This window comes from Aspergillus wentii (genome assembly GCF_001890725.1).
Source record: "Aspergillus wentii DTO 134E9 unplaced genomic scaffold ASPWEscaffold_8, whole genome shotgun sequence".
Taxonomy (NCBI): Eukaryota; Fungi; Ascomycota; class Eurotiomycetes; order Eurotiales; family Aspergillaceae; genus Aspergillus; species Aspergillus wentii.
Window position 1 is genome coordinate 2,125,776 of NW_024467839.1, and position 11,760 is coordinate 2,137,535.

General features: G+C 48.9%; 6 protein-coding genes across 6 annotated transcripts; all 6 read right to left on the reverse strand.

Moving 5' to 3' along the window:
- Positions 1 to 1,033: 1,033 nt before the first annotated feature.
- Positions 1,034 to 3,503, reverse strand: ASPWEDRAFT_45615 (sugar porter family MFS transporter). The gene is made up of 4 exons (XM_040836578.1): positions 2,982 to 3,503; positions 2,728 to 2,928; positions 2,293 to 2,678; positions 1,034 to 2,231 (listed from the first exon to the last, which is right to left on the reverse strand). The coding sequence occupies exons 1-4, from the start codon at positions 3,281 to 3,283 to the stop codon at positions 1,495 to 1,497; spliced, it is 1,626 nt and encodes a 541-aa protein (XP_040685324.1). The 5' UTR covers positions 3,284 to 3,503; the 3' UTR covers positions 1,034 to 1,494.
- Positions 3,504 to 4,016: 513 nt separating this feature from the next.
- On the reverse strand, positions 4,017 to 4,796 carry ASPWEDRAFT_45617 (uncharacterized protein). Its single transcript, XM_040836579.1, has one exon. It carries the CDS (start codon positions 4,447 to 4,449, stop codon positions 4,144 to 4,146), a length of 306 nt encoding a protein of 101 aa, XP_040685325.1. The 5' UTR covers positions 4,450 to 4,796; the 3' UTR covers positions 4,017 to 4,143.
- On the reverse strand, positions 4,574 to 6,090 carry ASPWEDRAFT_698995 (RTA1 domain-containing protein). The gene is made up of 2 exons (XM_040839082.1): positions 5,465 to 6,090; positions 4,574 to 5,420 (listed from the first exon to the last, which is right to left on the reverse strand). The coding sequence occupies exons 1-2, from the start codon at positions 5,649 to 5,651 to the stop codon at positions 4,699 to 4,701; spliced, it is 909 nt and encodes a 302-aa protein (XP_040685326.1). The 5' UTR covers positions 5,652 to 6,090; the 3' UTR covers positions 4,574 to 4,698.
- On the reverse strand, positions 5,929 to 8,099 carry ASPWEDRAFT_119376 (putative hydrolase; the record flags this gene model as incomplete). Its single annotated transcript, XM_040828901.1, has 7 exons — positions 5,929 to 6,223; positions 6,267 to 6,397; positions 6,441 to 6,581; positions 6,626 to 6,841; positions 6,886 to 7,289; positions 7,335 to 7,736; positions 7,781 to 8,099. 7 exons carry the CDS (start codon positions 8,097 to 8,099, stop codon positions 5,929 to 5,931), a joined length of 1,908 nt encoding a protein of 635 aa, XP_040685327.1.
- A 951-nt stretch (positions 8,100 to 9,050) lies between these two features.
- Positions 9,051 to 9,802, reverse strand: ASPWEDRAFT_32265 (lysozyme; the record flags this gene model as incomplete). The annotated part of the gene is made up of 2 exons (XM_040833639.1): positions 9,051 to 9,587; positions 9,632 to 9,802. 2 exons carry the CDS (start codon positions 9,800 to 9,802, stop codon positions 9,051 to 9,053), a joined length of 708 nt encoding a protein of 235 aa, XP_040685328.1.
- A 572-nt stretch (positions 9,803 to 10,374) lies between these two features.
- On the reverse strand, positions 10,375 to 11,757 carry ASPWEDRAFT_45621 (uncharacterized protein). Its single transcript, XM_040836580.1, has 2 exons — positions 10,962 to 11,757; positions 10,375 to 10,898 (listed from the first exon to the last, which is right to left on the reverse strand). The coding sequence occupies exons 1-2, from the start codon at positions 11,549 to 11,551 to the stop codon at positions 10,454 to 10,456; spliced, it is 1,035 nt and encodes a 344-aa protein (XP_040685329.1). The 5' UTR covers positions 11,552 to 11,757; the 3' UTR covers positions 10,375 to 10,453.
- Between the last annotated feature and the right edge of the window lie 3 nt (positions 11,758 to 11,760).

Consider the following 11,760-nt stretch of genomic DNA (forward strand, 5'->3'; position numbering starts at 1 on the left):
CTCTCATTTTCGGACCCTAGTATTCTATTAAAATACTGCGCATACAACTTCAAGTCCTTTTTTCTAAATTGATTATTGGTAAATCCATCTTAAATGCCGTGGTTCAGCATCTCTTTTAGCTCATTATGATATCTGTGAGGGAAAAGAATAGCCTTACTTTCTCATCTGCAAGGGCCTGGTAGTGTTAATGTTTCAAGGTTAAATGGCATAAGAGGGTTAGAGTGAGATATAAAGACCGTCTGATACTGTGATGCTCCATCACTTTGGGCAGTTAGGTTTCCAAATATGGCGTCTGCCAATACCAACTATTGACAGGTTTTGGATAGATTTTGGTATGAAAACGTTTGTAGTCAGAATATTGAGTAATCTTTTAGAAAAAATATACTAAAATCAATCACTTTGACTTCACTATGTTCATATTATAGCTCAGTTCCACCTGACATCCTAACATAAATATAAATCCGCTGAAAACTTCATTGTCACTAAAACATCTAGGGCCGACACAGCCTAAGGACTAGGCGCTTAACATGCATATAATCAATTCACACTAAACTTAAGCTGGACTGACTGGCTTAAGGACCCAATTGAACCAAGAAGCCAAGTCGCTACCAAGATTAGGAATGTATTTTTCTCTTGTTTACTTATATGGACGTTTCTTTCATAAAGCATTGAAAGGAGTCAAGCAGGTGGAGCCTTGTGCCCCGTGTTCGCGAAAGGAAATGGATTGGGCAATGGAAGACCGAACCACGATCGCTCTTATTTGATCCATATTGATAAATTATCATTATTAATATTCCGGTATCTGTGGGCTCTTCCATAGAGAAATGATAAGAGTTTGATACTCTGCTTGTATAGAGGATAAGTATCAGTCTCCTATTAGAATTAATACCAATGAGATTAACTATGCCAATGCCAGCTCTATTAAGTTTAACATCCCCACTACTAATAATATTAAGCTTAAGAGCCTTAGCTTTGGCTGAAGGCTGTCATAACTAATATTTCTTTAGCTACAGGCAGTATTACCTATCCGCTTTCCCAGTTCTACTTCTTCTCCATCTTCAAGTGAAAATTCAGCTGGCAAGTGTTGTACACATTATTTTGTGAATCTACAGACAAATGTGATAGATCCAGAATCTGCCGCAGTTCTGACCGGGCCTGTCCGACTGGCTGCGTTGTTGATCCATTCGTCGCTATCATCTTATTTTATGATGATTGACTGGCGTAGAACGGTGAAAAAGTGGCGACAAATAGACTGATCCCCACGAATGCAGATGACTGGTCCGAAGATATCGGCATATTTTATGAGAATGGCAAATACAAAGTACTCCACATGCTTAATTCTGATACATCACATTGAATAACATTATCTGCACTTGATGCTAAGCATGACGGGTATATCTGGATGATATTTCAACCAGGCAATGGGATACTAACTGAAGAATATTGACAGAGTTAAAGAAATAATTCGACAATTGCACCTGCGCCTGCACTTCCTCACACCTCCACCTTGCGCTCCTCGTGAACGCTAGTCGGCTGTGGTGGAAGCTTGGATTCGATATTTCCCCGTTCCAGCTGTACCGTCGTTGTCGTCTTCTTGCTCGTCTTCCAAGCAGGTGTACCGATGTACTTGATCCCATTCGGATCCTCAAACATGGCCTCCGTCTCTTCCAATGTCTTGCCTGCGGTCTCCGGGAAGAGGAAGAAAACGTGGAAAAACATGGCCGTGTTGAAAACACCGAAAATGATGTACGTTTTCCAGCTGATATTCTCAAACGCTACTGGAGTGAAGAGCCCCAACGCCGTGTTGAACGCCCAATTTCCAGACGTCGACATTGAGACACCCTGACTTCGCAGACGCAGCGGATAGAGCTCCGGAGGGTACGTCCACGAGACCGGTCCCCATGTTGGAGCATAGGACGCGACGAATAAGTACGTACACGCGATCATTCCCTTGGCCGGAGCACCGCTGAGCCTCATAGGAACCGACGCGACTTTGTCGACACCACCGGGGACGAGAATACCGTGGGTAGCCAAGATGCCGGCATTGGCGTACATGAATGTGGCCATGAGAACAGCACCGATGAGAAGAGTTGGACGTCGACCCCAGCGATCCATCCAGATCAGGGCAGGTAGGGTCATGATGACATTGATGATATATTGGATGGAACCGGCGACGAGGTTGGCGTTACCGGAATAGCCGGCCATGGCGAAGACATAACCGATGTAGTACACTGGCGTAGTTAGTATCAAGCGTCTAAGATAAAGAAAGATTAAAGAAGAGACTCCACATACTCATGACATTCATGCCGGTCAACTGGGACCAAATCTGCATGAACAACCCGGTCAAAGTACGGTGGATCATGTTGGGTTTGAACAGATCGATGTAGGTAGAATCCTTGTGATGGCTCTCAGTCTGGCACATCTCCCGAATATCATTCAATTCCACCTGAACGAAGGGGTGGTTGAGATCGCCTTTGGCATGGACATGGGCCAGGATCTTGTGGCATTCCTCCCAGCGATCCTTTCGTGCAAGCCAACGGGGGGATTCGGGAAGGAAGATCATGGCGAACCCAAGGAAGACGGCAGGAAGCATCTGCAATGCCCAAGGGACTCGCCACGCAGTCGGGGTGTATGTTTGTGCAGTCTTGCCGCCGATGAAGGAGCATCCGTAAGAGATACTGGATGAGTTAGTTTGTATCCAGAAGGAAGGAGCCGTGGATGACGCACTAGTACATGATGAGAATACCCCAGGTGATAGCCCACTGCTGCAGACCGACGAATCGACCACGCTTAGAGGGAGGCGACAGCTCACTGATGTAGACGGGAACCTGGGCGGATTCGATTCCGACAGCGAAACCGTTGATGACACGACCGACGACGAGCATACCGATGTTCTGCGAGGCACACATGATGGTAGAACCGATCATCCTGAACGATTAGCATGGTTCGATGATGAAATCGATGGAGAGAGAGGGATGTACCAGATCGCGCAGCCGATCATGATAGAGGGACGTCGACCAGCATAATCAGAGAGGATACCAGAGACCAAGGCACCGAGCCAGGAACCAGCAGGCATAGCTGCAGTGATACCACCCTGGACCAGCGATCTGGGACCAGAGCAGTCGGAGCTGTCGTCAAAGGGCGGACCGCTGGGGCCCTGGTTGAAGTAGCACTTGTAGGAGTTCTCGCTCAGCTGGGCCGACATGGACGAGATGTCGAAGCCAAAGAGAGCACCACCGACGACGGCGACGGCCGCAATCACGTAGATGTTGCCGACCAACATGGTGATGGTGGTGGTGATGGATGAGAAGGCAGGTCGAGGAGAGAGAAAGACGACATGAGGGGAGAGGGAGAATTTAAGAAAGAAAGAAAGTGGGAAAGCGACAGAGAGGAAGCCAAAAACAGAAGGCGCAGCGAAGAGTGAAGGCCGGTAGTGAATGCAGCCCCACAACCCCCGCAATCTGGGGATCTGACAGTTGATCTACAGTATTGTATAACATCTTGATATCAATCATTGTATTCATCTATATCTCTATCTATTCTATATCATCCATCATATCGTCTTTCTATCCATCCCATCTTTCTATCCCATCTCTCCCTCTGTACTCTCTCTTCTCTATCGTGGCATTGCTTGTCCCAACACATGGCAATCGAACTGCTTCTTTCCCCAGGATGATTCCACCAATAAGATATAGTCAAACCCCGCACTGCATTTAATATCAGCCAATCAGAAAAGAGCCTCCCGAGTCATCTGAGACGCTGCCGTGCCCTTGGCCTCGATTGCACCAATCAGAATGCCGCATCCGCATCAGGAGATGCAACCGTCCACTGCCAACGGTTGGCAAATACGAGTGTCTGCAACGCATTGGCTCTTTTCCCCCGAGAATATGGGGTATCACATGTTGCGTGCAGATGACAAGAAATAGAATTGCTGCTACGAACTCCCTTACGGCGGAGGGCGGAGTTGTTTTTCCTCTTTGGGTATCAAACCTTGACAGGAGGTCTAAGAACTGAATGCATTGTTCCTCTCCAGCTCATCTAAGCTATTTCTCATCATTTCTATCAGCCACCGACTGCACATGCGACGCCACCGATCCTGTCGCGGGAAGATTCTCAAACGCCCGAGTCTAACAATCAGCGACATCAACCGGCTGGAAACAAACTCACCTCTTTGGACGTGACATCCCGAGCATCACCTTTATTGATCTCATTGGCTGGCTTCTTCAACACTTCCTTTGCCTTGGAGGCCCATCGGATATGCTCTGGGCTGACTGCTACTATCAGTATATACTCTATCCTTCGTTGTGGCATACCATTTGAACCCGCCCCCGCCAACTCGGCACTCTCGTTGGTGATGAACATGATTTCATCTTCGGTGAGAGGTTGACCTTCTCTTCGTCGTTGGTGGATCCGGTCTCTGAATTTGAGGCTATTCATGTTGTCAGCCATGGTGTATATCTTATATCTAGTAAAACAGTTGATATAGATATTTTGGTATTATCCGCAGAGAATGTTGTCTATATATACTCCGCCGCTACTACGCAATAATGATATTTCTACATCATGTTGACGTATTCATTTGACCGTGCCAGTATTATATAGGTAGTATTTAGATACTTTAATCTTATTTATCATGATGACCATCTATATGTAACACCGTAGAACTCAAACAATACCCAAACATCTATACAATAAAGTCTAACATCTCGACCCATCCTTATACCCCGTCAACGGAACATCCGAATTCCTATCCGTCATATTCTCATGTAAATCACTCGCCTCCTTCGCCCTCCGAGCCTTCTTAATCAACCGACCCGGATGGCAAATCAACAGAACCAGCATCGCCAGAAACATCAAGAACGCATCAAACACATAGATAAACGCCTCCTTGGTGTTCAGCGGCGACTCCTTGTTCGATCCGAACTGAATCGTTCGAACCAGATTGCGTAGCATCACTGCGAAACAGGAGACGTATAATGCCCACATGTACCGTCGCCAGTGCAGGAAGGGGTTGTTATCGAGGACAGTCGATGATTCTTGATTCAGACGTTGGTGGAAGCGCACGGCGATCAGGACGAAGAAGCCGAAGACGACCAGCGAGAGAACCAATCCTGCCAGGACAACCTTGACGCCGATGGCCATGACATTCGCATCGCCTGTTACTTGGACACCGGCACCGCCAAGCTGTGTAAAGAAGCAGATCACATCGTTGATGACGAAGATCGGAGTGAGCCATTTGACCCGCATGCTGGAGAGATGTTCTGCGTTGAGAGAGCGGATGATTCGTCCGAGGAACATGTAAATTGTGGCCGTGATGAGAGGAGCAGCGCAGACGATGAGCATTTCTTGTAAAGCCCAGGAACTGATTTCGGTTCGTGATTGATGGGACCATGCCCGGCCATAGTAGCCGAACGTTTCGCCTGTTCATTAGTAGGTATACATTGATATAAATAGGAGAACTTACATATTCCTCCTAGGATAAGAGGAATAAAGTAGGCAGCACGCCAGGGAAACATGACGACAAAGTGTGCGACTGTCAGGATGCCAAACATGGCCATAAAGGCATATCCAGCCGACGCAGACGGTGTATAGGGGTAGAACTCAACCCATGGGTCGCTTCCATTGACTCCGGGATGAAATGTAAAGTCCATGATGAAGGGTTTATGAATATGATGAATAGAAAGAAAGATAGAGAATGAATATGGAAAACAGAATGGATAGGGGGATCTTTATAGCATCGTGAAGCTCACAATTCCCCGAATAGGCAATCCTCAAAACGAATACGGCGGACCCACTGCAAAAATCGAATCCCCACCAAACCACGAAGATCACCCATTTTTAGCAGAATATCCAAAGGTTGAAACGTTTGAATTGCTTAAAAAGGAGATAAGAATCTAGGCAACCTTATATTCACTATATCTGGTATATTCAATCACTGGTAGCCTTGCTCCGTGCCGCCGCCGCATCGTACAGCGCCTTGATATCCGCCTTCCACTGCTTCTCGTCCACGCGCAGAATCCTCCGATCGTACGTCATGAGGCCGTTTACCTCACCTTCGACGTCGGTCGTTTGGGTCCAGACTCCGCCGCTGCAGGCGTATCGGTCTGTTTGTTCTTTGAGTTCGGTCAGGAGGAGATGGCTGCGGTAGTTCCATGCTTCGAGGGTCTCGTCGATCTCGTACGTTTCGTTGATGGCGTTGATGGAGGCTTGCACGTTCCACATACTATCTTGTTAGTATTGCTATTTCTATCAGAGAGATGGCTTACTTTTCAATGGACACGTTATGTCCCACGCCACCGAATTCACCCTGGAAGCCAATACGCGATGGGTTAAATGGACTGGATGGGGTGGAATAGAAGGGAGTGCCACATTGGGGATTGGCATAGTGATGGTTGTCCTATCCAGTCAGTATACATCACGATATTTGTATAGACACTTACACTAAAGTCACCCGCTCCATGATCATCCCATCCAGACGTCGAATCAATCAGCCGAGTGGGATCCAACCGTCTCACTCGCTCGGTCAATTCGAACTCGGGATAGTAATCGACGATTTGGCCCCAGCCTTCGTTATAGACGACCTGAACTGTTAGACAGATATACAAGTACACTTATGGATACTTACCCAAGTCACGATACTCGGATAGCTCTTGTGCTGATTTACCAACACCTCCAGCTGTCGAACAAACTCATCCTGCTGTGCCTGATCAGGCAGAATGGTCTCACTAACGCCGTTGTCTCCTGTTCGTGATTGCAGTGGTCGAAGAGAGGGCATGTCTTGTATAACCAGCAAACCGAGTTCATCACAGGCGCGATAAAAGAGCGATGGTTCCACTTTAATCTGTTATAGTTAGTATTGGCCATCAACGACAGCAGAATACTTACATGTTTCCGAACCATGTTGAAGCCAAGATTCTTCAACATCTTCAAATCATACACCATCGCCTCTCGATTGGGAGGAGTATACAGTCCATCCGGCCAGTATCCTTGGTCTAGAGTACCAAACATAAACACAGATTCTCCATTCAGAAGAGGTCGAACAACGCCATTGACCTTGTCCTTCGAAATGGTCCTGAATCCAGTATAACTGCTGACCTGGTCGCCGCCCATCTTCACCGTGACATTATACAGAGTAGGAGAATCCGGCGACCACAGCTTGGGCGAGGATACAGTGAACTGGAATGGTCTGTCCGAAGTATCCTTGTGAGTCGCGATAGCCTTGTCTTCATCGTAGACTGTCACCTCGACGGCCGTGGCATTTCCTGTTCCACTATGCACAGTCACATTGACTGTCTCGTTAGCAAGATTTTTAATCGAGTAATTGAAAAGATTACCTTGACCGTCCATGTTGGCATCGATGTCCAAATCAGTAATGTAATTCGCCGGCGCCGCCTCAATCCAAACACTCTGCCAAATGCCACTGCAGGGCGTGTAGAAGATATGTTTCGGATTGAGCGTCTGCTTGCCAATGGGAATGACATAGTCGTCTTTATCCGTGGGATCGTGCACAAATACCAGCAGTGTATTCTCTCCGTCAAAGTTGATATTCGCCGTCGCATCGAGAGTGAAGCGAAAGTAACCACCGCGATGGAAGCCGATTTGCTGATTGTTCACAAACACGGTTGCTTCATAGTCGACTGCGCCAAAGTTGAGCAGAATCTGTCGGCCGGACCAGGACTTGGGGACGGTGAAGCCGGTGGAATACCACGAGTATATTGTGTTGCTGCCCATGACGCCTATACGGTCAGTATCGCAGAAGCAGATGCAAAGAGGGACATACCTGAGAGTGCACTCTCCAAGCACGAAGGCACAAGCACTGGGCTCTGCAGCGATTGATTGAATGGAGGATTTTTGACATCCTCCAAGCTGTTCGCATTGCGGTACTGCCAGACGCCATTCAGATTCTGCCAGTCAGCCCGTTGCAGCTGAGGGCGAGGATATTCCGGCCATGGATTCGTGCCGGCTTTGCTGGTCCATTCTGTAGACAGCGGGCCTTGCTTGACAGAATACTCGGCATTCTGACGGTGATGCAATCGCTGGTTCACGCTGACACTACCGGCCAGCGCAGTTGTAGCCAGGAGACTAGTGAGAAAGTACATGTTGACCAACATCGTGCGGGCCTTGCAGCTGAAGGAATCGTGCGGATCAACCGTCTCTTATCCAACTCTCATACACCGCTCCATCCGAAACAATCGAATGACCTAAACACCACACGACACCCCTCACGCTCTTGGCTGCAGCACCAAACCCAGTGGGCACCCCCGCATAGCAAGACGGACGAGACGACAAAGGCATCTCGTTGGAAGCCGTCCACTTGGCATAGGGGCAGTGAAGATCAGGGATCGTGACTCGGAGGATCATGACTCGGATGGCGGGAAAGAAGAGCGAGATGGACCGTTTCTGATTGTCCATAGTGCTTACAGCATCTCGCTAGTCCGAGGCCAACCCTGTGCGAAAGTCAGACATACCGAGATCCAAACCCCACATGCAACACCAAGTCAATAGTGCGAGCCTCGTCCTTGCATTCTCGAGGGATCGGAAGGTTTGCAGGCTCCCACATGGTGGTGCATGTGGTGAAGAGGAAGTTAGTACGACTTGGCGAGGACATGTTGAACAGCATTAACGGCTGTCGATACCCAACTCATGAGGCCATCACGGCATAAGCCCAACACAACATCTGACTGCGACGTGAAGCCGTGATTGGAACTTGGTCTCATGGTCACATGCCGTATTGGGTAATGATCGTCCTCATCCATCGATGCCCCGTGATCTGCGGTTTCCGATTGGCGGAGGGTGTCTCCACTCAAGATGCGGGGAAAAAGGGGAATCTCGTCACATGTTAGATCTTTGTATGTCATCATAGATAGCAGTATTGTGCTGTTATCTATTATTTATTTTGTGTATAAACTGTATGCTATGCTTTATAAGCAGCAATGCATTCTCTTATATTATAATGCATATCTATGGCACAATCAGAGTCTCAATCACACCATGCAAGATCCACGTCAGGTATGACTCATGCATAATACCTCCGCTATTATCTCACCATCTCACTTCCCACTGACAATCTTCTTCAACTGCCCCAATCCCCCATTGAACAGATCCGAATCGCCACCATGCTTGTACTTGTTCGAGTTCTGCCAGATGGTGTACGTCTCCCAGCTACCGGGAATAGTCTTGGGAGGTGAGCTGCTGTACGACGCCAGAACCAAGGGCGTGTCGGCAAACTTCTTGCTGTTTCCCGTGCATTTGTTCCACCAGTCGGCCGTGGTGTAGAGCAACGGGTACCGCTTGGTCTGCTCGTGGTAGGTCGAGACAAAGTCCTCGATCCAGGCGACCATCTTTTCGTCGCTGAGGTCATAGCAGGTGTGCCCGTAGGGATTGTACTCGATGTCGAGCATTCCCGGGAGAGTCTTGCCGTCATCCTTCCAGTCGCCGCCGTTCTTGATAAAGTACACGGCCTGGGCTTTGCCGGAGGACTTGTCGGGGCGGGCAAAGTGGTAGGCACCGTGGATCAGACCGGCTTCGGTGGCTTCCTTGGTGTGAGACTTGTAGTAGTCGTCGGTGAAGCCGGTTCCTTCAGTTGCCTATATCTGTCAGTATGATAACGGTTAACAAGGAGAGGACATACCTTGGACACGACGAAGCGAGCGCCGTCCTTGTAGGCCGCAGCAAAGTCGACCTTGGCCTGGTGGTTGGAAATGTCGAATCCTTGGACAGTGTCTGCTCGGGTCTCGAGTTGAGGAAGAGCCTGGCTGAGGCCAGAGATGGCAGCGACAGAGGCAATGGCGGAGAGCTTCATTGTGATGATTTATTTGATGTTGATTGACTTGATTGAAGATGGCTGATGGATAGTTTGCAACGGGGAAGACATCACTTATATATCCATCGTCTGGCTGAGCTCTCCATTAATATCTCCGCCAAGATCGTATTCGTGATGTAAATGGGAAATGCGGCATAAAAGCATCGAGAAAGGGTTCATTCAGCGAGATTCAGGCCGCAAATACAATTCTGGTGATGATCTGTATTTCTGCACATTGAAAGATCGCCGTGCCATGCCCTGGCTAGCCTGTTTCGGCCAGATAGATCCTTTTCTGGGTGCTGATCGACCGAATACGAGGTACCAATCCTCTATCATTTGGGGAAAAACGCGCTATTTTTGGAATCATCTCGTATAGCATCGCTTATTGAGTTTCTTTGTACAGATCGACCATTCAACTCATGTCAAAAATAACATCTTGATCGTGATGGTTGAAGTGGTATATTTTTATCAAGGCGTCCAACAGCTAAGAACTGGAATCCCCAATCGCTGCGAGTAGTCGCTCCATGTATTGACTCTGCGAGTATGCCATTGCTCTTCGCAAGGTCTTCAGCAAGCGGGCTGTGTGTCGCTCGTTCCCAGTCCGACCATCAAGGTCCGAGAGAGGACCCCAGACACACTGGACAACAACAGTTAGCACTTCACGGCACAAGAAAGATTGAGCCCTACCACTTCTGCCAGCTCTCTGGTGGTTTCATCTTCCACGCCGTAGATAATGTAAAACTCCCACCGATCGCCCATCGCGATACACCCGACAATCGGGGGCGGGAGGACAGCTTCACGGCGATGGTCGAAAGCCCAGGACACCAAACCGGCCATCCAAACACCTAGTTGAACCTGGGCTTCAGCCAGGTCCCCATTCGATGCCTTGACCTCTAATCCCAGACCCAGTAGCTGCCTGCCCGTGTGAGGATCAGAAATGTGGCTCTGACATCGCTCGCGAATATGACCGCCCACTCGTTTGTATACATCCACCCACTCTTCTCTGGGGAACCCAACGACGAGGTCTATCTTGCGATTGCAGGTATCACGAGCGATATACCGTGGCTGGTATTTGGGATCAACGGACTCGGTTTGACTTGGACAATACCATGTTAGCAAAATAGCTGCTAGTCACGCATATAGGCCGGTTACAACTTACACGCTCCAGCACTCCAACGGCTGTTCTCCGATGGCCAACTGCAATAACGGACGAGCCACTTCGATGACCCAAGACCCCTCACTGCGAAGCTGAATTGCGCATTTGCATGACGCTGCCGTGATGTTCTGGATCTCGGTCGTGTCCGCCTCCCATGGACTCGAATCATCCATGAGAAATGACAGCAAATCCTTTACTTCCTTGCCCGGGTCCGTTGATTCGTGCACAAAGCTCACTCGTGGGGACGCAAAAGACAAGTCGTCCTTGACGCGGGTTGGGCTGGAGGACCGCGGCCGGGATCGGCTCGTGTTCGAATTTGAACCGGTCTGAGACGGGGAAAGTGTGATGTTGTCGCTCAGAGCGCCCAGTGTAGACCGTCTTCTGTCAGCATCACTGAGACGGATTCGCTTGAGGGGATCGGGATGAGCCATTTGGGATATGGATGTTGTCTTCCGCTTTTGCCCTTGATGGAGGGGAAGGGAGGTCGAGGACGGCGTTGGGATATGGTGATCATGGGCGGACAGGGATTCGTCTTGGCTGACGGTGACGTGGTCGACCCATCGCTGGATTGCTGCTTTTTGATCTTGGTCCATTCTTTATATTAAACATGGTGAAAACGGCCACATTTCATGGTTTTGGTGAAGTTATTGATGATGCGGTGATGGGTTGGGGAAGATGGAGGATAAGATAAGGACGTTGCTGCGGCGACAACCTCATGCAGCAGTACGAAGGCTTCACCAACTTACTGCATCAGCTGTGCCAGAAGAACTACTGCTGCTGTCGAATACGAAATGAGCATCCA

Excerpts from the sequence above, each read along its gene's own strand:
- ASPWEDRAFT_45617 (XM_040836579.1), bottom strand. The coding sequence starts at position 4,449 with ATGGCTGACAACATGAATAGCCTCAAATTCAGAGACCGGATCCACCAA.
- ASPWEDRAFT_45621 (XM_040836580.1), bottom strand. The coding sequence starts at position 11,551 with ATGGACCAAGATCAAAAAGCAGCAATCCAGCGATGGGTCGACCACGTC. Across the intron at positions 10,899-10,961 it reads CCGTTGGAGTGCTGGAGCGT|TCAAACCGAGTCCGTTGATC; the intron begins GTAAGTTGTAAC and ends GTATTGTCCAAG.
- ASPWEDRAFT_45615 (XM_040836578.1), bottom strand. The coding sequence starts at position 3,283 with ATGTTGGTCGGCAACATCTACGTGATTGCGGCCGTCGCCGTCGTCGGT. Across the intron at positions 2,929-2,981 it reads ATGATCGGCTGCGCGATCTG|GATGATCGGTTCTACCATCA; the intron begins GTACATCCCTCT and ends CTAATCGTTCAG. Across the intron at positions 2,679-2,727 it reads GGTATTCTCATCATGTACTA|TATCTCTTACGGATGCTCCT; the intron begins GTGCGTCATCCA and ends TAACTCATCCAG.
- ASPWEDRAFT_698995 (XM_040839082.1), bottom strand. The coding sequence starts at position 5,651 with ATGGACTTTACATTTCATCCCGGAGTCAATGGAAGCGACCCATGGGTT. Across the intron at positions 5,421-5,464 it reads TCTTATCCTAGGAGGAATAT|GCGAAACGTTCGGCTACTAT; the intron begins GTAAGTTCTCCT and ends ACTAATGAACAG.